The following is a 24,368-nucleotide window of genomic DNA, read 5'->3' on the forward strand; positions in this document are numbered from 1 at the left end:
ATCGGAAGTATCGGCGAGAATGATGCTAACTTCTTGACTTTGTCGTTGCACTGGCAGGGTCAGTGCAGGTTCAAATGATGAAGCGAAGAGTGAGGTGTTAGGACGAGAGACCGGTGATTCGAGTGAGGGTTCTGTGGTTACGAAGAAGAGAATTGTCGATGCCTGCAGGCAAGTTATGATTTAATAGTCATTGTTAATCGAATACGCCCCCGCAGGTTCTGCCGAAATTTGTTCCACGGGATAATAGTTCTGCCAAATCGATGAGAGTCGCGCTCATGAACATATGCAGGATATAAAAGCTGCTCGTCGTCTTACAGTGTTCCCCCATATCATTCGAGATCCCCTTCAAAAGATCCCATATCACCTCGCACAGAAAATGCGTTTCTCGCTCCTCGCGCTTGTTGTTGCTTTGACAGCATCTATGTCTGTCAGTGCATGTGCGACCGTAGGACAATTATGCGAAACGAGCAATTGCTGCAATAACTTGACTTGTGGCGCTGATGTGAGCAGGTTGCTGTGTAACAAGGATTCAACCGCATGACTCACCTGTGCCCCTTAGGGAGGAAATTTGGTCTGCCAGACGCGATCCTAGCCTGCTTAAAATTAATCCGGCAGCTCGAGCGGCACGTCGCGATAGTGAGTCGTGTTTCTGCTCTCGCCTTTTTATCATGGTTGATGGTGTAATACCTAGTTCGGAGCCGATCAGTACAGCACAGTACAGTACAGTTGTTTTTGGAAAAATTTCGCACTGTTCGAGGAATATTGATATTTGTGAATACTATCTGAATGGTCGACTGCGTGCCTAGTCTTGCAACAACCACTTTGTTGCTGATCGCATTCATGACAGATGTGTTGAAGCCCAAGGAAGAGGATGATTTATCAAAGTTTTCACACGCAGATGGGAAGTCCGCAATTTGTAATTCTACATGATACCCGAGTCTTTACAACCATAGTACTGTGTTCATTTCACATCCAAACTGTATCTATGAAAAAGTTGTCAAGAAGCCGGACGGGTTGCTCGAATCCCCGCATGCACTGCTCACGCTATTAATGACGACCAGACGATACGTCTTTCTGAAGCCGACTGACTGTTCAACGAAGAAGACTAAGTACTACAAGTGGAAGATGATAAAGAAGAACTCAATATCCTCGAAGAAGATAAAAATAATCAGTCATAGAATTGTTTCGGCGTGGATTCGGCTGCTACTGGTATGCAAATTTGCTAGTATATCAAGTAACCATGGTCCGTGACATCTTACCTGCTTCGCTAAAAGAGATGTCTTGATAGGTGCAGAACTCACATTTGTCAACAATTCTATGGCCGCCTTACACAGTGCCGCACAGGACATAGATTCATCGGAGAGCTCAGAGCACTATGCTTTATTCGTGCAAACTCAGCCTACTGGCTGCTCATGTGGAGAGTCCCGTTAAACGCGAGAGCCGCATATATTGTACGACTGTCGGCTATTCACACACCAACACAACCACTTGCATGCAGTACCCCACGACATCATCCTCAACATGACCCTGGGTATGGAGAAGGGGCTAGCATCGCAAGTAAAATTCATTCAAGAGTCTGACGCTTTCAAGGTCTTCGTGCTAGGACCAGAAAGGGCTGTCGCGTTCGTCAACATGAACCCTTGGAGCTATGTGGAGATGACTCCGAGATGTTAAGTACTTTTGGACCCAGTCGATGACTGGTTGGGAACTGGAATGTCCAGTAGACAGTAGTTCCGCATCAAATTGCTGATGGACCTTGGATGGCACAACCACACAAGAAGGATTTCAAATTACAACATTCAGCACGTAAAAGCCAGCCGTCTGTCTTCTAGCTATTAATTCCTTCAGAATTACCCGATCCCATATCATGAGAGTCGCAAACAATGCGGTTCTCTTCTGCAATTCTCCCCGCTATCGTTGCTGCTTTGGCCTCGTCATCCGTATCTATCATGTCCGCTCAGGCTGACACGGCTGGCGCCGACATACCCAACATTTGCCAAACTGACGAAGTCTGCAGTGGCTGCGCTATTGGGGTTTGCGCGAGTATTGGTAATTTTCCTGAATCTGATAGCATGGCTCACTTGCATGGCAGTACCTCGGTGTTTTCTGCATAGTGGGCCGTGTTTCTGCTTTTAGCATCGGCCCAGTATGGCCAATTGGCATTGACCGCGAGTGATTAATGATTCGTAGAGTTGATCGACGTGCTGATCGATGGAGTTGCGTAATTTTCGTTCGATCAGGAATTGTTGCATAAATAAGACTCATCAGTAGACCACCAGTTTCTCTCAGATACGATGTCTCCAGACCTCCTCGAGGAAAAGAATGGGCCATACCGCGCGCTGCAGCAAAGTAGCCTGGCGTTTGTAGGATCAGTTTTGTCTCTGAAGCATGATGGCGATGTACCAAGTTATTGAAAAGCGTGAACGCAACGGTGGGCATCACGTAGTAAGCAAATATTTACGTCCCGTTGTTGATCTCTTCAATTTGACGTTCATCCCAATGATGGACTAAAGATATACGAAGTCAGAATTTTCTATAAAAGACCTCCTGCAGGTTCAAACGATGAAGCGACGAGAAAGAGTTTGGGGTTTTTTTTTGATATAATGGCAGTGACCAAATGAATAAGTAAGTTCTTGCAGGTTCGTGCCATCTGACGGCAATAATCATTCTGCCAAATCAATCAGAATCATGCTCATAAGTATATGCAGGATATGAAAGCTGGCCGTTGTCTTATAGCGTTTCTCCCTCACCGTTGTCGTTGCTTTGACAGCATCAATGTCTATCAGTGCATGTGCCGAATACAGGGAAGATTGACTAAAAGATGCAGATTACTGCGATGCCATGGTTTGTAGAATTAACCAAGTGAGTATGAGCAGGTCGCTGTGTAACCAAAGTCAACTACATGACTCACCTACGCGCCTTAGGATGGATTTTGGACCTGCAGGTCGCTTTAAAATTGAGCTGGCAGTCCGAACAGCACGTCGTGACACTGAGCTATGAAGCGATGAGTGGGAGATTGGGATGAGAGACTGAGTACTGAGGATTCGAGCGAGAATTCTGTGGTGGCAAAGACAAAGAGGAAGAGAATCGTTGATGCCTGCTGTCAGGTTACTATGATACGATGGCCGCAATCAATCGAATAAGCTCTTACAGGTTCTGCCTAGAATCTGACAGCAATAACCATTCTGCCAAATCGATCAGAATCATGCCCATAAGTACACACAGAATATAAAAGCTGGCCGTCGTCTTAGTGTTTCCCCATCTTAGAGATATCTCCCTCAGAAGATTCCATATCACCTCGCACAGATGATGCGTTTTTTCGTCCTCACGGTTTTTGTTGCCTTGACAGTATCTCTGTCTGTCACTGCATGTCAGAATGCGAACGAGCTTTGCAAAACAGATTATGATTGCTGCAAGAAGTTGCTTTGTGCCCCTAATGATGTGAGTACGAGCCGGTCGCTACATTCAATCACATGACTCATCTGTGCACCTTAGAGTTCAGGTTACACCTGCCAGCCGATGTCTTAAAATTGAGCCAGAAACCCGAGCGGCACATCGCGACAGTGAGTCATGTTTATGCTTGCGCTTTGGTATCGTGGTTTATGGTGCAATACCTAGCGGAGCCAATAAGTACAGTTGGTTTTGGACAAATTTTCGTACTGCTCGAGCAATCAATGTGGATGTTTGAACTTGTCTAAAAATAATGAACTCTTGCCCAATCTTGTCCGTAGTCCACTATGCTCAAGTTCGAGAGGCTCCCAAAACGAGCAATCATCGCTATTGACGATTGATATTGGGAGGCCATGTGAATATGGAACGCACTGCGCAGACGTTTCGGGTTCTGGTGTGGCTAAGTGAACTTGGAGGAATGAACAAATAAAGTTTAGGAAGAAGAGATCAAAGACAGGTTTTCCCTGAGTTGAGCGGGGGCTACAGGTAGCCTTATCGGAAATGCTGGGAGAATGGCCGCTCTCGGATAAGTTTATCCATACCTAAGCTCGTCAGAGACGGATCTGTAGATCAGGTGTGTGCCGATGGGAGGAAGAAGGACCCTCACCCCAAGACACAGGAAGACACGACTTGAAGCTGCGGAGGGAGACGAAGGGAAAAGTTGTTTTTTACAATCAGCAGCAGCACAATTCACGAAAGATACCTGATTGTCTCTGCGCAGTAGTTGCAGGGTCACTGGCCTACGAATGGCGTAGGAATGGCGTAGGCGAATTCCAGGTGTGCTACATATAAGGGAACAACCAGTAGCGAAAAATGACGCGAGATAACGACCCAGTACATATCGGAAGTATCGGCGAGAATGATGCTAACTTCTTGACTTTGTCGTTGCACTGGCAGGGTCAGTGCAGGTTCAAATGATGAAGCGAAGAGTGAGGTGTTAGGACGAGAGACCGGTGATTCGAGTGAGGGTTCTGTGGTTACGAAGAAGAGAATTGTCGATGCCTGCAGGCAGGTTATGATTTAACGGTCGTTCTTAATTGAATACGCCCCCGCAGGTTCTGCCGAAATTTGTTCCATGTGATAACAGTTCTGCCAAATCAATGAGAATCGTGCCCATGAGCATATGCAGGATATAAAAGCTGGTCGTCATCCTCAGAGATGTCATTCGAGATCACCCTCAGAAGAACTCATATCATCTCGCACAGAAAATGCGTTTCCCCCTCCTCACGGTTGTTGTTGCTTTGACAGCATCTATGTCTGTCAGTGCATGTGCGACCAAGGGACGACCATGCGAAATAGACGACTGCTGCGATGAACTTTTTTGTGTGCGCAGGTCGCTGTGTAACAAGGATTCAACTGCATGACTCACCTGCGCCCCTTAGAATTACAAAATTGTCTGCGAGCCGCTTGGCCTGCTGAAAATTAGGCCGGCAGCCTGAGAGGCACGTCACGACAGTGAGTCATGTTTCGATGTTTCGACTTTCGCTTTGTTATCATGGTTGATGAGTGCAATTTACCTAGTTCGGAGTTAATCAGTACGGTTGTTCTTGGAAAAAAAATGCGTACTGCTCGAGAAATATGAATGTTTGAAGTTATCTAAAATGATCGACCGTGCCTAGGCACAGAAAATGCGTTTTGTCGTCCTCGCGGCTGTTGTTGCTTTGACAGTATCTATGTCTGTCACTGCATGTGAGACTGAGACGGAGATTTCCACATCAGACTTTGATTGCTGCTAGATGTTGATTTGTGCCGATAATGATGTAAGTATGAGCACAGAATTCAATCACATGACTGCATCTGTGCACCGGTTACACCACCTCAGGCAGCACACTCCTGACCCACCTTCAGCGCTCATACTCGAAGTATCATACTAGTAGAAACAATATAAACTGCTGAAAAGACGTGCAACAAAGTGGGAACACCAGTGAGGGTTTGCGAGAGCATGGCAGAAGGGATAGCAGAATGCAACGGACAATATTATGAGTGTCACGAGCATAGCGCAGGTGCCGGGTGATGTAGCTTGCCGGAATAACCTGGCACCAAACGTCCAGCTGAGCGGTAGCGTTATTTGCCTGCTGTAGTCGTTCTTTTCCTCATTCACCAACGTCGAGTTCGTCGTACCGTTCGTACATCCTCACTCGCACATATACCAATCCTTCTTCAGATTTTAGCATCATCATGCATGAGCACCTCGGTCTCGAATTAGGAAATAGGACTACAGCCAATCCTATCACACCGCCGCCAACCCAAGGCAGCGGGTCTAACGCTGCCGCCGAGCAATCCACCCAAGCTGGATCATCTCGACAGGTAGGGAACTGCACGGGTAAACCTGTGGGTGTGCGCAGTCGGACCCGTACCCGTACCCGGAGATATACCCATACCCATGGTGCGGGTACGGGTTTGCTTGTGGGTATCAGCCAAACGGACCCGGGGTATTACCCGCGAGGGGTATACCCGCGGGTCACTACGAAGAGCATTGTAATGAATTGTAACAACAAATGTAATACTAATCTACTTGGACTCTGTCCCAACCCTCATTAGGGATCTGCACGGGTACGGGTAACCCACGCGGGTCACGGGTACGGGTACTACTGGGGTACGGGTACGGGTCGGGATTCTAAGACCCGCGCTCTTACCCGTACCCCAGCTATACCCGTGCCTTCCATAAATGGTAGCACCTCCTGCATCAGTAATAGCGGACACCATACTTCCCGCGTGCACGCTACAACCGGCACCACCACCAACACCGGCACCTAACGCACCTTCCCAAGTCCACCAACTCCACGTTCACAGCGCGCGCGCCCGAAACGCGTCAACAAGTGTTGACGCGATGCAAACACACGCGGACGACACGCGAAGACGAAAGGACAAGAGAATCGAGGAAGGGAGAAGGGATGGTATAGAGATGAAGGAGGAAAGAGGAACTCGAGGAGACGAGACTTTGGGCACGCTGAAAGTGAGTACTCACATTGAAGACTCTACCCCCAGCAACAACGACGACGTCATACGCGTCACATCGCCAGCGCCTATCTTTGTGCGCCCAGCACTCGCACCACCACCAGCTTTCACGCCAACGCCACCATCCACGACGCCAACGCCACCATCCACGATGCCGACACCACCATCCTCGACCGTGCCTCCACTCCTCCTTCTTGTGCCATCCACATATGTTCGAGTCACGTCAGCATTCGCTGACGTGTGCTGGACATATGTGCTAAGCACTGGTGGTGATACCTATGGTACCCGCGGGTAAACCCTGCACGGGTGTGGGTACGGGTCTGAGCTTGTTGTACCCGCCGAAAACCCGTACCCGTCAGAGCGGGTACGGGTTTTTGCCGGGTGCGGGTGCGGGTCAGGTCCCCGACACCCCAGGGTATACCCGTGCGGATCCCTAACCCTCATTCATTGCTTCCTCTTCACCAACGACATCTGGGAGCTTAGATGCGTGAATGATATCCTCAGATTTGACCAGGCCTAACTCGTTCCATAAGCCGACACAAAGCAGCGCACGTGTCGACTGCGCCGATAAACGATTTCTGACATGTGACAGGACAAGATGCCCACGACTGAAGAGACGTTCAACGTCTACAGAAGTAGCTATAGGCAATGTAAGCTTACAAGGCATTAAACATAATAATGCCACATACCAGGGATAGTTAGATAATCAATGGCCATGCGCGACAGGTGGGGGAATGATTTGCGACGTTCTTGCCACCAAGCGATAGGGTTGGTGACATGTTCCACGTCCGTACTAAGGTAACGGTCGAGTTCGGAGCCTGAGTTAGTAGGTTTGGGGACTGCAAGTGCGGGGAGGTTGTCAAAAATGTTGTCGCTCTAAGATTGAGTCAGTACAAACGCTAAGTAAAAAGCAAAAAAGAAAAATACCATCAATATATTATCATTTGACTCCAAGACATCCGCCTCACGCCCCAAATCAGAGTCGGCATCAAGGGACAGGTATGAACGTTCGAATTCCTCGCGCACAAGTTGCTCCGCAGTTTGGATCCAGTTGTCTTCCCAGTCTGCTGCCTTGAAGTATAATAGCTTGTGTTGGGGATGTAACACTAGTATAATAATATTAACCGTCAGTAGAAACTAGAAAAAACCTAGATTGAATAGAACTTACCCATGGAGATCCGATATGTGTGAGACCTGTCTGTGAGCTGATAGTACCGGTTGAGTGTCTTTTTTGCGAGCTGGACTGCCGAACGAATTGAAGGCAGATATTTCTTGTTGCGCGAATAGGACGTGAGCATCTTGTCGACGTGATCCATTGCTGGTATCACCGTCGCAAGGTTAGGTGTTGCACGCGAGAAGTAAAGCATGGCGTCCTTTAGAATCTAACAAGAGCAAACAATATAACATAAGCATATGCGCCAAAGCGTCAAACAAAGAGTGCAAACCTTTAGTATATCACACAATTGCTGTAGTATTTCCCACTCATTATCCTCCAACTCATACTTCCGTAAACCGAGGTCTCGCCGTTGCGTAACGGTATCTACGGCCTCACGATGTTTAAGTGCGTAATCCAACATATCAAACGTCGAATTCCACCGTGTGGCCACATCGCGTGGCATGAGGGTTTGGGGTTCCGACAAGTCCTTGAGGATGGCATGCCATGCGGGAAGGATGATAGTAGTCGAATGTATGGTCTTGTATGCAAGCTTGCGCACCTGGAGCAATTGTGTTCAATAGTGAGTCCTCTTTTGTTGCACGCACTTACTTTGACAAGTGCTAATTTGACTGGTCTTATCTCTTTGTTTAGTGTGGCCCGCTCTTTCTTGTCCAACAACTCGACCTTGTCAACAAAGCCGTCATCATTATCTACCTTGTACGTCGTCCCTGTGTCCTCTTCCATATCTGCGCTAAGTTCTTCCAGCTCTATGTCAGTACTATGCGCCAATGCTTGGTCGGCCTCTCCTTTCTTCACATCGAATTCCCGGATCAACGATTTGGCCACCAGGTTCACAGTGTGCAGGAAACACCTAGTGTGAGTGGTTGGTCCGCCGAATTCCAGTACCTTACCGCTCAGTTCACGAATCATGGCATCATTGTTGGACGCATTATCGCAAGTGACGCTCAGGATCTGTGCAATGCGGTTTTAGTTGCATGTAAGTTTGTTCAATTTTTTTTCGGATCAATACCTTTTCTGATATACCGAATTCTTCTAGCACTTTTGCAAACGCCTCCGCGAGCTCCTCGCCGGTATGCGACTATGAAGCTCTCAGCTCGTATATATCTATATAGGTGAGTTTTTTTTACCTTCCCCACTTCAACAACGTCTAATGGGATGCTTAGTGGTTCCCCCTCATGCTCGAAGTGCACTGAAAATGCGACCAACGCACGATGGTTGGGCGATGACCAACCATCAGTAGTAAAGTTTATTTTACCGTCATATTCCTGGTGTGTTTTGAATATTCGTTTTTTTTATTAATGATAAATACTTACCTGTAACATTGTAGCAACACGCTGTCGAGTTCGCACAAATACTTGTCGCACGTCACGCGAAACAGTGGAGGCAGAAGGTATGTAATATTCCGGTCTCCCTGTCTTCATCAGCGACTGAAATGCACGGTCCTTGACGATATCGAATGGACGCAGGCTCTCGGACACCCAGCTCACTATTTCGGCCCTGAAGGCAGATGTTTCAGTCCAAGACTCAGATAAGACTTTGTTCGTACCGTGTTTCTGCACGTGTATGTTGACGGTGCGAGTATGTAACTTTCCCTTTACCCTTACGCTTGAATGACGCAGTGATCGATCCGTTTCGCAGGAAACTACCAACTATATTTTTGCGCACCTCGTTGGCATCCTTGGCCTCATCCGCAGCTTTCAATACTTCATCGCCCCAGCACGAACGCACATGCTTCCGCATGTTACCGGTGGAGCGTGCATCACCTTTGTCAAGGTATCGTCGCACTTTGGTCTTGCAATTCCTAGCTTGGCACTTGAAGTTATGGGCACGGCGCCCATCAAGTTCGGTAATCTGTGGTGTCGGATTGAAGAACGCGTAGACTGGTGAGTTCCAGTCCTTCATTAAGCGTGCTGTTTGGTACTCAATTAATGAAATGTTCACATCAAGGCTTCTGCACATACCAAGCTCATCTTCCGCAGTCTCGTCGGCTTCCACCTCAGCCTGTGATACAGTGCTACCGGTCTCAGTTTTGTCTTCATTCATTGCATTCTCTTCTTCCTCGGTGCGCACCAGGGCACGCCGACTCGAGACTGAGTCTGGACATGGAGACATGGACACTGTCCGTGAAGCTGTGACAGAGCTATTTTTTTCGACCAGCTCATCTTCGTCTGCAGACCCTACACTGCCGGTGGGAGTATTACCAGCCTGCAGGTTATTTTGTGCCTTCTTAAGGTGTGTGTTCGCGCTATCTCCACCACCATCGTTTTTCCGCTTCTTTGATGACATTTTTAAACTCTTTTCTTCTAGAGCGGCTCTCGCCTTTCCGGTCATTTTGATGACGCGTTTCGCTGTGGCTGCAAAGCTGAGCTGCATGATGGGCAGCACTAGTGGGTGACGAAGGTTCGCGGGCGGCGTGGTACAATTTTATATTTGTCTTTAGAGTTTGACAGTTGGCAGCTGTATAGTTTCGTATTTACGTAGTTGAATTTTACTAGCACCTGTTTGGCATCCGTTCGGCGCCCATTGTGACTGATACCCGCAGCGCGGGTATGGGTAGGGGTAGGGGTATCATGACCTCAGACCCATACCCGTACCCCAGCGGTACCCCTACCCGTGACCCGTGCGGGTTACCCGTACCCGCGCAGTTCCCTATCGACAGGCCACAGGCCATCAGAATCAGCCACAACCCGCAGGCGCCCCTCGTACAACGGCCACTAATCCAGCGTCTACAGTCGTGCAACCACCTAGAGAGCAGCCAAGCATCACAAAAATTGCTCAGCCTAGACACTACAATACATAGGTATATCTGCAGTGTCAACACTGTCAACAATGTCAGGGTTAGGGTCTAGTATGTCTGAGCAGACTTGGAACCTGAAATGTCCAATGGACGGAGCGTGTACGACGTGTTCCAGGCAAATAGATTATTATCTCAATTAGATTATTCAGACATTGTAAATCATACAGAGATATTCAGTTCAAGTCAGATATTGATTGTCATCATGAGAGTACAAAGTATTGTAAGGCACTACAATGTAAGGAACCTGCTGTGCTAGCAGGATATCTACAGATGATATAAGTATTTTGATGATTTTTATAGTAGACTTCGTTCAGTTTGGCCAGGCGAACAAGGAAGCCGGAGTGTTGTGGCAGCGGTACAGTGAATGAGTTAAAAATTGAACAACGAGGACACCAACAACGTACATCGATATTTGGAGCATCGAGCAGCACACGCAGGTTTGGCCGTGGAGGCAAGATAATAATCAACGGCCACGTCAGCGCTATGTAAGTGAACAGACATTAGTAATGAAGACAGGCTCCTCAGTTTCTTGAAGGAGCAATTGCTCGTACCTTGAAGTAACGCAATCCCAGGGAGCCGAAAGTTTTCAGATGAGTAACAGGGGATGGTGTTACGGACTAGGATAGTTCGAGCTCTCCCTAGGCGGATTGCCTAATCTGATAGCGGGCTCGCTATTGGAGAGACGGGGATCTTCTCTCGAATGAGAGGTTCGGGGGTTCCACTTAAGGTAGCGTCGGCTTTCCTTAAGGTGCGGCTTAGACTGAAGGACTGGGACTGTCTTTCAGAGGAAGTTCTGGATAAAACCTAGTAGAATCAAGTAGGGAATATACATGATTCTGTCTGCTCTATATACTGTCGTCCGTGTGCACAGACCAATACTACGTTCAGTAGGTAGGTATGAGTGTGTCTATACAAGGGTATCTTATCTGATGCCATGCGGGCGATTATCTATACATGAGGCGTTGCACGCCTCTTCTATCAGTCCTCAAGGCTAAACATGCCTTGTAGTTTAACTGCGCATGCTGCGGCATGCGGCTTCTCTTCTGACCATGAAGCAGAGCTTCTCCATGATCCGGGTCGAGGACCATCTAGGTCCGTTCCTGATATGCCTAGGCTGGTCTAGGTCATCTAACGGCATCCAGGCCGTTCTAGGTGTCTCTACGAGTCTCCGTTGAGTCGGTAAGTCTTCCAGGACGGTGCATATGGTGGGATAGGGGCTAAGGTCATGATGACCTCCGTAGGAGGGGTTCTCGGTTACATGTTATTGTAACAGATGGTAGACTTGATCGCAGGGTGTCCACTTGACCTCGTAAAATTGTGGTCTCTTCATAGTCCGACTTGAGGTAGCGACGCAGGACCGGAGAGTGAACTTTGCCGTGAGGTGATGTCAAGAGGACATGAAAAAATAAATAACATACCCAACATCGCTGAAGTAGAGTGTAGGGTCCGGTGCAATGGGAATCAGCCAGGGTCTTTGGTGAACGTTGAACGGTGAGCTGTCAACAACTTGCAACATATCCGGATTCCGAGTCAGTGTTTGATCCCAGGAACATGGTCTTTCAACTCTCTCGCATTTGAACATCTGAATCGCACCATCAGTGAAACGGTGAACAAATGATAAGGGTATTTAAAGCAAAAACAATGTAACGAGAGCACAACACCGAATGTTCCAGTGCGAGAATATGAATGCAACAAGGCAAAGTCCAATTTGGAAATGGAGTTGCGCACATAACTAGCATATACTCACGTTTCGTGTGATCTGAGTGAGCTCCTTAGACTTTCCGCTATCAGCAATAAGTAATCGGAGTCCCAGAGCTAAATGAAGCAACTGCTGATAGTTGCACTTGTACCGATTGAGGGTATTGAGCGAACTAAAAAACAGCAAATTTGAGTGTAGCATAGAAGAAACTAAAAAGATGGGACTTACAGACTCGCAAGCCTTTTCTTGCAGGACTCATGCTCAGCCTCAGGCTCTTCAAGTTCTCCGTTCTCTGTGGCCCGCTCTTGCTGCAGGAGGAAACCCACCCTTAAGAGTTTCTCTACATTGCAAAACAGATTGACACAACGTGCCATAGCACATGCTGCCGCCAGGAACTCCTCGGCAACTTGACCAGGATCTGAGTCGTCGTAGTAGACGAGAAAGAAAAAACATGTGCACCTGGAAGTGAGAGAGAATGAGCCGTCCACGCAAGAAAATACGGTCCAAAGCCCCACCCGCAAGTGTTTGCGCCATAGTGGAAGTGGTGAATGGTGGTGGTTAGGAGTATGCAAAGATACAGGTGACGTGGTGGGCACTCATTGTGGTGCCGCGGTTGATGCTCTCAATACCAAGCGACATCGAGAAGTAGGAGGGCATGAGAGATGGGGCGCAGCATGAGAGAATGGGCATGAGAGAACAGGTATGAGAGAGCAAGCATGAGAAAACGGGCACAAGAGAGCAAGCACAAGCGAAAGAGTTAGAGAACGGGCGCGGAAGACCAGAAGTATGGATCTGTAGACATCGATCAGTTTACGAGAGAATGAGCAGGCACAAGACATGGTAACTACAGGAGTGCAAGATGCTTTGCAGTAAGAATATAGAAAAATGATAAAAAGTTAAAACATACCTTGAGTCTCGATGTCACCAGCATTGGTCCCTTTCAACTCCCTCACGACCTATGGCGAACCTTTAGGTATTAAATGCGGATACACTGTGGAGAGATAGTAAGTACACTGTATGAGAAGGGGTGGACAGAGCTACTAAGTGTTACCTTGAATGGAAATTCAGGTCATAAACTATGACCAATAGCCTCAAGGGTGGCCATGGCGGTGGGAAGAGCAGTGGGTAAGTACTGGTTGAAGAGCTGCTCGAGTTCAACTTATTGGGGGTGAGCACAACCCCAACACTTTGCGCAAAAGTGGTGAAGGGACAAAGGGTACCAAACAAAGGACTTAGAGAAAATCGAGCGTATGTAGATCTCGTCGACAATGTATTGCATATATCATGTAGATACAAAGGCATCGCAGACACACGTCATTGTGAGGTATCTATATCAGGTTGGAATGTCGGCGACATGACCTGACAGTGACTTGTCAAGCGCTGTGGCACACAACAGTCTAAATCAGGTAACATCTTAGTTAAGCAATTTTTGTGATGAGAGCACCTCAGCCAGCCCCCGCTCAGGCTCAAATAATTCCTAATCAGGCAGACAAAATTGCTGCTCTGAGGGCACGCATCGCCGAGCTTGAACGTGGGGATGCTCACGGCAACCATACACTGGCCAGAGCTCCTCCACCCATTCAAGCCTTGGTGGCTGACCCTGCAGCTATCGACCAAGTTCGAGCAAGCCTGACCAACGCAAAGGATGAGTCTAAACGACCCACTTTGCCTCTGCTACGTGCAGGCCATAAAGTTAGCGCCTTAAGTCTACGTGAGTCTTTCGTTATCGCAGCCATTTTTTTGGGTTTGTCTTCGAGCATATTGCGCACGCCGCGCTTGTTTGCGCCATTCATTATGGTTGGTCACTGGTAGCACCACACCGAACTGTTTATTCCCAAGGCCTGAGTGTGGTCTACTGGAGTTTTTGTGTCGTACTGCTACCATCTTTTCTCAACCGTACCGTGGCAATGGAACTCAAATCGTTCCATTACAGCTATACCCACAAAGGTGGAGGATGCATTCAAGCAATATCGCTATGTACCGTATACGGCCCTGACTCATGCGGCGCGCTCCAAAGCCTTCCTTCGTGGAGATGATTCGTCCTTTGTATTCACGCAGGAGGGGCTTATGGCCAAAGGTCTCGACCGCTCAAATGAGCTTTTAATCTTAACCGTTGACTGGATAGCAGCGGCGAAAGCTGCTGAGGAGAGGACAGCTTTTCACTGGGGTGACGAGCGGGCTTCAGCTCTTACATCGCACCACCTTGTAGTTCTTGATATTGGCTGCACCCATGGCTGGTCAGTAGCCATGCATTACGATGTGCAGCAGCAGGAGTTAGCACACACTAATCACGAGCATAATCTCGCTGGGCTTGATGTGGCAGCGCTTACACTGGCCAACAATAAAATGTCATCTATTTCTTTGCATACTGCTCCGCCTGTTTCACCCAATAAGCGATCCGCCCCGAGTGACTTTCCATCGTTGCCTCGTAAATAGTGATGTGCCAGGCCCGGCTTGAAGCCCTGGGCCGGCCCAAGCCAGGCCCAAATAGGCCGGGCCCAGCCCAGGCCTAAGTCACAGCCTGAGTAGGGCTTAGGCCTGGGCTTGGATTTAGACAAGCCTAAGCCGGCGGCCCAAGCCGCGGCTTTGGTACATAGAGTATATGACACCTTGTCATGTCAGTGGTCACGCCCCTTTGGCATGTTCTCATTACTGACTCTTACTATGACGCGATTCCTCTCAACTTCAACTACATACGCACGAAATGGTGAGTCGTGACCGAAAGCCTAGATCCATTAATCTCAAATGGAACACAAGATCATCGTCCGCCTGGCCCGTTGGACACTGTGCGAAGACAAATGGTTCGTGGTTTTACTGCGATGACACATTTCCTCACTCATCACCGTGAAGCGTGAGGGGACTGCGAGGCCATCATTTGCGAGGTTCATTTTAGAACACCAGAAACAGTACCAGCTCGAAGACAAGCAACTGGGATACATTGCGGGAGGAATGTTTGCCGCCGGTTCTGATACGGTAATTTCTTATATTGCATCGTGTCATAAGTTGATAACTGTTGTAGACTGCATCCGCAATCACAATCATGATGATGGCCGCTACCATTTACACAGATGCACAGGCTCGTGTACAAGAGGAACTTGATGACGTTGTGGGGCATACACAGTGTAGGCAGCGCCTATGCTATGTTAATCTACTTACTGAAAAAGCTCCTGATTAGTACCGACATTTGCTGATCAGGAAATGCTGCCGCAAGTTACCGTGTTCATGCTTGAGAGTTTCAGGTGGAGACCTGTCACTCTTGGAGGTGTGTTTTATTTGAGCTGGATGACGCGATAATGAACAACCACCTTGCAATACAGGCTTTGCGCATCGCGCGACTAAGGACATAATTTGGAATAACTACCTCATTCCTGCAGGTGCGACTGTTATTGGCAACCATTGGTCAGTAGGCATTCGTTTTTGTCCTCTCACATTTGGGTCTGACACTCGTGCTTCAGGGCTATCACAAATGATCCCAAGGTCTTCCCAGAACCACACAAGTTTAATCCTCATTCAAGGTGCCCAACCTACAATTGGATCCAAGGTTGGCGAGTGGTTCGTCGACCATTCGAAATACATCCCTCTTCGACTCACATACGGCAAGCGCAAGTACCTACGCCTTCTCGACGCTGCACTTCAGGTATCTGAGTTATAGTATTCAGCGCTTACTCTTCCGGGCATGCAGAATCAAAGTACTCAAGTGCTACCGATCGTCCATCTCCTCTCTCTCATTCTCGTTCTCCTCCTTGTCTTCTTCCCTTCTCCTACTCTCGTCCATCGTCCATATTCGTCTGAGCCACATCAGCAGTTGCTGATGTGTGCTGGGCATTTGCGCATGGTGTTCATGGTGTTGGGAACAGTATGGTGGAGCTCGGACATCAATTTGGGCCGCGGCTTGCATGGGCCTAAGCCCCGGCTTTGGGCCGGCTTGGGCTCACGGCTCAGGCTTGAAATCTGGTGAGCCTAAGCCCCCCCCCAGGCCGAGCCTAAGCCGGGCCGGAACATCACTACTCGTAAAAAGATGCATGCCTCAGCTTCAAACCACTGTTTTCGGTGTGGAACAAGCAGGCATCTCCCAGCCGACTGTTCTGCAGAAACAACATCCGCGGGAAAGCCAGTGGCCCCCCTCGCAACCGGCGCTCGTAGTAAGCATGCCCTTGCAACAGCAAGTGGGAAAACTTACTGCTTTAACTGGGCCAGCAGCTCCAGCTGCACCTTTGGGTCCGGTTGCAGAAATGCCCACTCTTGCAGCTTGTGTGGTGATTCTTCCCACAGAGCCAACAACTGCAAAACACGCAGTTGATCCTCGTATCGTTGTCACCCCGCTCAACCATCTTCGAGTGGAAGAAACTCTCCGCAAATATAATATATTCGACGACTGGCAGCATATAGTTGACGGAATACATAATGGTTTTAATGTTGGCATACCGGAGCCGCCACCCATCACTCGTTTATTTCAAGAATCATACTTCATCATTGCTCAATCCTTCCATAATCGATCAGTACATACTTTCAGAACAAGAAGCAGGCCGATACTCTACAGGTTTCACCCCCTCAGAACTCGAGGACTTAATTGGACCGTTTCGCACCTCTCCCCTGGGCTTAGTTCCCAAACCGCATTCCAACAAATTTTGCATAGTCCAGGACCTTTCCTTCCCACGCAATTCAGTGGACATCCAGTCTGTAAATGCGGACATCAACACAGACAACTTTCCCACCGTGTGGGGCACGTTCGACGAAACTGCCGCACTCATATGTTCACTCCCTCCAGGTTGTGTTGCAGCAACCTTCGACGTATCATCCATCTACCGCATAGTACCTGTCAGCCCGTGGCAGCAGAATGCTCTATGCATATTTTGGAACGAAATTGTGTATGTAGACCACGCCCTAATGTTTGGCCTCACATCAAGCGCTGGCGTGTTTGGCTCCGTTGCTGACATGCTCGTAGCAATATATGGCAAGGCAGGCTTCGAGCTAATTCGCAAATGGGTCGATGACTTCCTGGTAATCAGACTCCCTCACCAGTCTTGGACCAAAGCAGATTTCATGGCCGTAATGGCCTACTTCGGAGTCCCTTGGAGCCTCGAGAAGCTTCGGTACTTTGCATCAGTCCAGCGTTACATTGGTTTCGACTGGGACTTGGATCGCAAGCATGTCTCGCTACTGGAGGACAAGCTTCGCAAAATTCAAGATTTAATAGTGTGCTGGTTACTCAAAGGAGCCTCATTCACAGCCAAAGAGGCAGCCAGCTTGCACAGAAAACTAGTCCATGTAGCCTGTATCTTCCCTCTAATTCGTCCGTTCTTGTCATCCATCGCTTTCTTCGCTGCAAGTTTTTGATCCGCATGTGCACACCTCAGGCCTTCTGCCGCTGTCATTGCAGACTTACCCTGGATTCAGTCCTTGCTGTTGAGTCTCCCGAACTCCGTTCCCTTATCAGACCCATCCCCACTTGATATCGGTTGGTGGGGCGATGCAAGTTCTTCCTTTGGGATAGGAGTAGTTGTGCAAGGCCACTGGGCCGCATGGCACTGGGCACCAGGTTTCAAAGTTGGCCCAAAGCTGGACTTCGACATAGGGTGGGCAGAGGCTGCAGCCCTCAAGCTAGGGTTTCGCTTAGCATTACAGATGGGTACTTGTTCATAGCTCCTCGTTCGTCAAGCAGCTCTTAACATTAATCCAAGGTTTCATTGGTCACGGTGTGGCAAAGAACTCAGCCTACCTGGTGCGGTCAGACAATGCTGGTATCATAGCAGTCACCAACAAGGGCAGATCTTGCAGCCCACAGACCAACGCCATCCTAAAGCAAGTGTACCAGCTGCAGGCAGAAAATGGAGCTCGACTCCACACAGTTTATGTCCCTACTCGCACCAATATTGCAGATGCACTTTCTTGAGGTGACATCGAGGCCTTCTTAGCAGGTTTCCCTGGTGCAGTCCAGTCACCCCCCATTCCCCTGCCTTTGCACTTAGCTGGCAAGCTCATCCGATTGTCATAAGAGCCATACACCAAATATCATTAGATGCCACACACACTCCCACGTCACCTAGCACATGTCAGGATCCTTCATCTCTCCGTCCACAATGCAAGGCTACAGAGCGGCTCTTCCTTTGGAGAGGCACAAACTCACCTCCCCCATGCACTATTGATCACCCCGTTATTCAGCATCTAGCCAGCTTAGCTAATCGTGCCTCCCTTCGCGACACTGCAAGCTACGGCGCCGGGCTTCGAAAATTCCACAAATTTTGCGACATCTTCTCAATACCGGAGCACGACCGATTACCAGCATCCTTCGAACTTTTGCACTCATTTGCCTTATGGGCTGTCACAGACCCAGACCCTCGTAACCCGTTGTTGAGCGCAGCAGGCACCACCTTCGAACCAATATCAGTGGGAGTCGCGCGAAAATATCTCTCAGCGGTACGAGCTTGGCATATAGTTCAAGGGTGGCCACCACCTCTTTCAGATGCTCATCACGATCATATTAATTGGTCGCTGCGGGGTCTAAAAAACATACAAGGTAGTCGTCGTAAGCCCCTTCGACCACCTATAACAGTCCCAATGTTGTCAGCTCTCAAAGCAACCCTAACACTATCGGACCCATTCGACGCCTGCACTTGGGCCATGGCTTCATGCGCATTCTTCGGCATGATGCATTTCGGCGAAATCTCCATCCACTCTTGTTCTGCTTTCAATGCAGCCAAACACCTTACTCGGGCAAACACATTCTTTGGCCATGACCTTTGAGGGAACCCATATGCACGTCTCGACCTACCTTCGGCGAAAACAGCTCGAGCCAGAGAGACTCAATCTGTCTTCCTCAATGAACAAGGAGACTTGTGTCCCCTTGCAGCCCTACACAACATGGCACTAGTCGTACCTGCCCTTGCTGGTGACCCACTGTTCTCGTGGCGCGATAGCAAAGGGGACATTCGCCCCATGGCAAAGGTCCGTGCAATGGAGCGCATCAATGCAATTTTAGTTGCGTGGGGCTGGGGAACGTCGTTTGGCCATTCTTTCCGCATAGGCGGTGCTTCATTCTATCTAGCAAAGAAAATCGACCCAGAGATCATACAAATTGCCGGTCGTTGGAAGTCCTTAGCATATGAAACTTATATTCGCGCCTTCGAACAGATTTCGTCCCAGCACATGGCTAACGCTGTCGCATGCTGATCGTTGCCTCCACTCGTGGTTGGGCTGAGTGGCTGGAGCCGCGGATCATTCCAGCTTATTGGGTGAGCGGCTCCACCTGCTTGCATCCTACCCCAAGCTAACGCTCGGACCAGCCCAACCTACCAAGTCGTGTCGTTGACTCTCGAGCTGAGACGATGCTGGACGAGCCTCCATGTGGTACATAACACTTGTGACAAATTTACACACAGGATACAGGCAGAAAGATATATCCTTATGGCTTACAATCCTAAAAGTCCGATACATCTTTAAGTCTAGTTATCCACTCTGGAATATATCTGTTCTGTATAGTTATCAATCAGCCAGCCTACCGAACGTCTCAGAATGGTATCTACAACTCTCGGACAGTGGCTGCCCATCCCCGGGGAACATATTGTTTTAGTCTTCGCGATCTCGAAATCTCATTTTGTCATCAGCATCCCCCGGGAACATATTGTTTTTAGTCTTCACAATCTTGAGATCTTATTTTGTTGTCAGCAATCTCGCGATCTCTCTAGGTACCATATCACTATGTAGTTCTGAGATCAAGAAGCACATCAATTTAATTTTCACAATCATGGTACAGGGTACAAAACGCTATTTATTCATCGGGTCCCTCAATGTACTCACAAGGAGGTGCGTCCAAAGAGATCCCCTCGTCGAAATCATCAGTACATGGATCAGCATCCGAGTTCGAGGCCACAAGATGTGGCACTCTCTTCCAATGTTCTGCAAAAGCCGCCACTAAACCTCGTTGGATGTGAGCTTGACAGCGAGCATATGCAATCAAACCTTCCTGATACTCTGGCTGCCCATCGGTTCGTAGGGTTGCATGGGAGTCCCAAGAGTCTCCCTGCCACCGAAGAAATACAAGGATGTGTCGCATTTCTTCCAACAAGAGCTGGATCTCCTCTGACCACCTATTACGACGTGCTCGGGCTTTACACCACTCGACACGAAGCGCTATCGCAGTAGTTCAGCATACGACGACAAAAGAGCGAGAGTGACTCGAACCAACTTACATTCCTGCATTCCCTCGGTATCATCAGAAGATATTCCTTGAGTCAGCCAAATCCATGACATGATAGCTGTGCCTTGCGTCTGTTGGCTGAAGTCCCCAATTGGTCTGAGGTGTGCCTTTTTCAAAGGCTGCAATTTGTGCTCCCATCCTATCCAATCAAGGTGATGAGCCAAGGAGACGAGCGCCTCACGAGCACTTACATATTTGGCATGGCTCAGGGTAAGATGTTCCTCAACCGTATCCAGAGTTTTGCGTGCATGGGTGTTGGGCCCTTGGCCGCGTAAATGCTGAACCTTGAACTGATATAGCTGACGGCGAAGTCGGATTTGTGAATGACAGTCATTCAGAGCATTGTTGGCTTGGGCAAGTCGCAGAGACCATTACGTTTCAAGGAGTGTCTTGTCGCATGGCACAATATCACAGATTTCAGAAGGCAGAAGCAACTGAAAGTCTTCTTCCTTTCCGGAGGTGAGATCTGGGACTGGACAGCCGCTATCGTTACCATTGGCATGGGTTGGGAGGCTTGCAGAGGTTCGGAGGTTTGGAACCGCTGGCATGTAGAGTCTTTGAATATCGGTCCAGGCGTCTAGGCGATGTTGAAGTGCGTTTCTTCGAGTTAAGATCCTAGTCCTCTGAATATCAGTTGAGTGCTGACCGAGCACAGAGGAATCAACACGCAAACAACGTCTAAAAATACAAGTATACTCAGCAACGCTGTGCGAAAGAGTTGAAACGACTGACTGGGCATCTTCCAAGTCAATACCAGTGCTAATGAGAACACTGCAGGTAACTTCGGCATGGAGTGATATTGCTGACCCATCTTCCAATTCTTTTGCATCCCGTTGTTCTAACTCGAGTCGCACAGCTGCCTGGGTCATCGCTGTATATTTGTGAGCAATTTTTTGTAATCGCAAAGAACAACTTACCGTCAACTCTGCTCTGGAATGGGTTACGTTGCGAGTGGTCCTTCTCCTAGATTTCTATCTCTGTCCTCCATGTAGCGAGGGAAGCGGCTCCTGTTTCTGACTCGTTGATAGAGCCCTCAAGCTCCCAGAGAGCCAGGCGGTGCTCCTTCTCAACCACGACTGCTTCTGTGATTTTTCGTAGCATAACTTTACCTAGAGCAAGGAGATATAAGCACTATACATTCACGAAGACTAAACACTTACCAAGGCCTGTAACTTTCTTCCAATTCCAATCACTAAAATGATCGTTAAGCATATCACGTCGGGCTCCAGGGCCCATCTCCTTTGTACTACTGGCTACACGATTGATGTTTGCCCAACCGCGCTCAGGTGCTTCGCCATCAGTCTGTCCCACACCCGGAGTCCAATTGAATGAGAATTGAGTCTGGCAAATTTCGATATGCGCAGCAAGGTGAAATTTCGGCACAAAGTAGTTGATAGTCTTACCATCTCAGTCGAACTGAAGATGAGATGGCAGCATGGGCAAGCGATCCCAGAGTTTCTTGTGCCATTGGCAAGTGATGTCGTAGGAAAAGTTGATTGTTGACAGTGTAGAGAACCTGGTGAGAGCCGAGAACACAAGGTAATCCATATTGAGATATCTAAGACGACATGAGTTAGAGATGGACAGCGCATGTCAAAGAATCAACTTACTTTTCGCCCTTCTGTAAGTCGCCAACACCGTTAGCCAATTTCATATCATGGCGTGCACAATCTACGGTTCCCACACCAGTGGCAGCAAGCCCTTTTTCAGACTTTGTGTCCGCCATGTTCACTGCATTGTGGCTAATGCAGCTGCTTTTCTGGAGATGCAGATGATTGTCAGACACGAATTTAAGAGATCATCAAACACGCACCTCTTGGACGGTGAAGGTACAACAATTCAGAGAGTGAGTCTGAACAATGTTGGGTCTTGCAGAACCTAGCTGCTATTCGACCCTAAAGGGTTTCTGGACCAGGCTCAAGGCTCAGAGGAGAGGAAATATCATGAAAAACTGCTTAGTACTCTGACTCCTACTGGTAACTGGTGAAAAGATAACTTGCTTATGTAAGCTACAAAGGTGCCAACATAAGGTAAGGTAAAAACAGTCTCTACAAGCCCAGCCAGAAATGAATCCCTACAACGGTTTCACCATTTGCATGTAGGTAACACTTATATTCCTTCTCCTCAACAAAATAACCCCATCCTTGGCTGAGGCCGGGGTCTCTGATGTCACTTGACACCATCTGGCGCTTGAGACGGAAGTTGGCATCTATAGCAAGGAAAAGGCCAAATTTCCATCTAGCTCATTGTGTCAGTTGTTTTGTTGTATTCTCAGACAATTACGCACTGCTCAGGTGAATTTTTCCAGTCATCGGGTAAGTTCTTCCCCAGATGAGGACATGCGGGGCATAGAACTGCTAGATCTCCATTTTGAGTAGCATCAACACCAGCAGGATTATGGCCGCAGCCAGAACGTTTGAGTGCCTTGATGTTTTTCCACTGATAGACTATTCGGAGAAACACTGAATAACAATCCTGCACTGGTGTAAGTATGCTGCAAAGAGGTATGAGGATAGACTTACACGAATGGGTGTTATACCAGTATTGTTGGTCCGCCGAGCTAAGCCGTGGAAGAACTCGTATGCAGAGATTTTAGACTCGAACGAAAGTATATGAAAGGACTCCAAAACAGCAAAAGTTGCTGCTGTTCTTGGGTCGGTTACTGTGGAAGGGAATAAGCGTGCACGGAGCAACTGTTTGAAGTGTGAAACTTCATGCTTGCATCCACAAAAATTGAGTCCGACAAGGTGTATGATGTGGATGTTGATGATCACGAAGTCGTCACCAAAGGCAGGTCTTGGATTCCGACAAGTAGTGCCTGGTGGGCGACCCAGCTGTATTTGCAAACCCATGGACTTCAAAGAGACAGGATGGAAAAATCCGTCTCTCCATTCCTTGATTCTATGGAGTGGGGAGTTGAGGTGTGATCCAATGGCACAAGACCGACATGTAAGCTCGACAGAGAAACAATCTTGACAGTGGAAAACTGCATCATGGCTACCACACTTGCATTGGGTGTCTGCACCCTGACTTCTTCCTTCCAGTCGTATAAATTTATTCACGTATGTTTGACGTTCTGGTAGCCAAAGGGACATGGGATTGTCCTATATGTTCTGAGATTAGATACAGCTTCTTCATAACACTGGAGACTTACTCCTGCAGTTCTCCTGCGTCTCTTTTCGGCCGTTGGTACCTCAGGCGCTCCAAAGGCATCATCCACCTCACATGCAGGGTCAAAGTATTCCGTCTCATTCCAAGGATCATCGTCAGTGTGTGCAGTAGGGTCAGCACCAGTGGGCAGAGTGCACGCAGGTATATCTTTGTCTTCCTTTTCAGGCGAGCTAGTAGGAATGTAAGATGTCTGAAGTCCAACTTGACCACTACGCTGCAAGCTGAATATGCGATGCCTGTCGACATGATTCGAGGGCTGATTGGGGTCTAGCAGTGTATGCCTGACAAGTTTGGGACGTTTAGAGGGACGCCCAGTGCATCCAGACTGTGACATGGCTAACGCTGCCTGTCTAGGTGTCAACACATTAAATTTCACTACTACATAAATTGGTGATACATCCAGTGGCGCATAAGCCAACATACATACCATATGTGCTGCGGGAGAATCCTAGAATGTTGTTAAGAACCACGAGCGATATATCACAATGGATAATTGAAACTGACTTAAATACCGAAGCAACAAAACGACACTGTCTAGTACAATATTTTATCTACAAACATATGCCATCATCACCGCATCAATGCTGTCTGTGCTATTGTGAGTGTTATTATTACGATGAATAAATTATGCAACAAACCTCGCCAGCTTCTTGACCTTAAAAAAGTCGTTCAATGTGGACGATACCAGGCGCATCTCTCTGCCAATAGTGTTTGCATAAATAAATGATTTGATCTGCTGTGTCATCATCGAATCAATATATGTTATAACTACATAGGAAATAAATAACGTACTCGTTGACGACATTGAATCGCAAATTTGAGCAACACTTGTTGTAAGTCGGACAGATCCTGCTCCTGCGGTGCCCCAGAGTAGTGTACTGCACGTTCGGGCCAAGCTGTGAACCACTGGGTGAAAATG

The 24,368-nt window shown here is 48.2% G+C and overlaps 10 protein-coding genes across 10 annotated transcripts; 7 read left to right on the top strand and 3 right to left on the bottom strand.

Annotated features, from left to right (window-relative positions):
• Positions 1 to 373: 373 nt before the first annotated feature.
• HD556DRAFT_1356996 (uncharacterized protein) lies at positions 374 to 879 on the top strand (the record flags this gene model as incomplete). Its single annotated transcript, XM_041302507.1, has 2 exons — positions 374 to 488; positions 547 to 879. 2 exons carry the CDS (start codon positions 377 to 379, stop codon positions 804 to 806), a joined length of 372 nt encoding a protein of 123 aa, XP_041162594.1. The 3' UTR covers positions 807 to 879.
• A 1,004-nt stretch (positions 880 to 1,883) lies between these two features.
• On the top strand, positions 1,884 to 2,176 carry HD556DRAFT_1441042 (uncharacterized protein; the record flags this gene model as incomplete). Its single annotated transcript, XM_041306220.1, has 2 exons — positions 1,884 to 2,033; positions 2,093 to 2,176. 2 exons carry the CDS (start codon positions 1,884 to 1,886, stop codon positions 2,174 to 2,176), a joined length of 234 nt encoding a protein of 77 aa, XP_041162595.1.
• Positions 2,177 to 6,118: 3,942 nt separating this feature from the next.
• On the top strand, positions 6,119 to 6,703 carry HD556DRAFT_1441043 (uncharacterized protein; the record flags this gene model as incomplete). Its single annotated transcript, XM_041306221.1, has 1 exon — positions 6,119 to 6,703. The coding sequence occupies one exon, from the start codon at positions 6,119 to 6,121 to the stop codon at positions 6,701 to 6,703; it is 585 nt and encodes a 194-aa protein (XP_041162596.1).
• A 2,878-nt stretch (positions 6,704 to 9,581) lies between these two features.
• On the bottom strand, positions 9,582 to 9,958 carry HD556DRAFT_1306615 (uncharacterized protein; the record flags this gene model as incomplete). Its single annotated transcript, XM_041299941.1, has 2 exons — positions 9,582 to 9,599; positions 9,656 to 9,958. The coding sequence occupies 2 exons, from the start codon at positions 9,956 to 9,958 to the stop codon at positions 9,582 to 9,584; spliced, it is 321 nt and encodes a 106-aa protein (XP_041162597.1).
• A 1,750-nt stretch (positions 9,959 to 11,708) lies between these two features.
• On the bottom strand, positions 11,709 to 12,799 carry HD556DRAFT_1306616 (uncharacterized protein; the record flags this gene model as incomplete). Its single annotated transcript, XM_041299942.1, has 5 exons — positions 11,709 to 11,751; positions 11,801 to 11,964; positions 12,130 to 12,253; positions 12,310 to 12,540; positions 12,711 to 12,799. 5 exons carry the CDS (start codon positions 12,797 to 12,799, stop codon positions 11,709 to 11,711), a joined length of 651 nt encoding a protein of 216 aa, XP_041162598.1.
• A 716-nt stretch (positions 12,800 to 13,515) lies between these two features.
• On the top strand, positions 13,516 to 14,517 carry HD556DRAFT_1441045 (uncharacterized protein; the record flags this gene model as incomplete). The annotated part of the gene is made up of 2 exons (XM_041306222.1): positions 13,516 to 13,792; positions 14,015 to 14,517. 2 exons carry the CDS (start codon positions 13,516 to 13,518, stop codon positions 14,515 to 14,517), a joined length of 780 nt encoding a protein of 259 aa, XP_041162599.1.
• A 417-nt stretch (positions 14,518 to 14,934) lies between these two features.
• HD556DRAFT_1219269 (cytochrome P450) lies at positions 14,935 to 15,588 on the top strand (the record flags this gene model as incomplete). Its single annotated transcript, XM_041296762.1, has 5 exons — positions 14,935 to 15,054; positions 15,101 to 15,203; positions 15,257 to 15,330; positions 15,422 to 15,480; positions 15,537 to 15,588. Coding segments are annotated over 5 exons (408 nt in total), but the record flags the coding sequence as incomplete, so codon positions are not given.
• A 2,532-nt stretch (positions 15,589 to 18,120) lies between these two features.
• HD556DRAFT_1213382 (uncharacterized protein) lies at positions 18,121 to 18,711 on the top strand (the record flags this gene model as incomplete). Its single annotated transcript, XM_041296613.1, has 2 exons — positions 18,121 to 18,421; positions 18,476 to 18,711. Coding segments are annotated over 2 exons (537 nt in total), but the record flags the coding sequence as incomplete, so codon positions are not given.
• Positions 18,712 to 18,942: 231 nt separating this feature from the next.
• HD556DRAFT_1233538 (uncharacterized protein) lies at positions 18,943 to 19,251 on the top strand (the record flags this gene model as incomplete). Its single annotated transcript, XM_041297604.1, has 1 exon — positions 18,943 to 19,251. The coding sequence occupies one exon, from the start codon at positions 18,943 to 18,945 to the stop codon at positions 19,249 to 19,251; it is 309 nt and encodes a 102-aa protein (XP_041162602.1).
• Positions 19,252 to 19,742: 491 nt separating this feature from the next.
• Positions 19,743 to 23,783, bottom strand: HD556DRAFT_1431147 (uncharacterized protein; the record flags this gene model as incomplete). Its single annotated transcript, XM_041304981.1, has 12 exons — positions 19,743 to 19,787; positions 19,952 to 20,211; positions 20,271 to 20,627; positions 20,691 to 20,956; positions 21,011 to 21,149; positions 21,439 to 21,676; positions 21,815 to 21,836; positions 21,889 to 22,037; positions 22,357 to 22,516; positions 22,566 to 22,753; positions 22,801 to 23,283; positions 23,433 to 23,783. The coding sequence occupies 12 exons, from the start codon at positions 23,781 to 23,783 to the stop codon at positions 19,743 to 19,745; spliced, it is 2,658 nt and encodes an 885-aa protein (XP_041162603.1).
• Between the last annotated feature and the right edge of the window lie 585 nt (positions 23,784 to 24,368).

Source organism: Suillus plorans (assembly GCF_016647745.1).
Source record: "Suillus plorans strain S12 chromosome Unknown HD556scaffold_16, whole genome shotgun sequence".
NCBI classification, from domain to species: domain Eukaryota; kingdom Fungi; phylum Basidiomycota; class Agaricomycetes; order Boletales; family Suillaceae; genus Suillus; species Suillus plorans.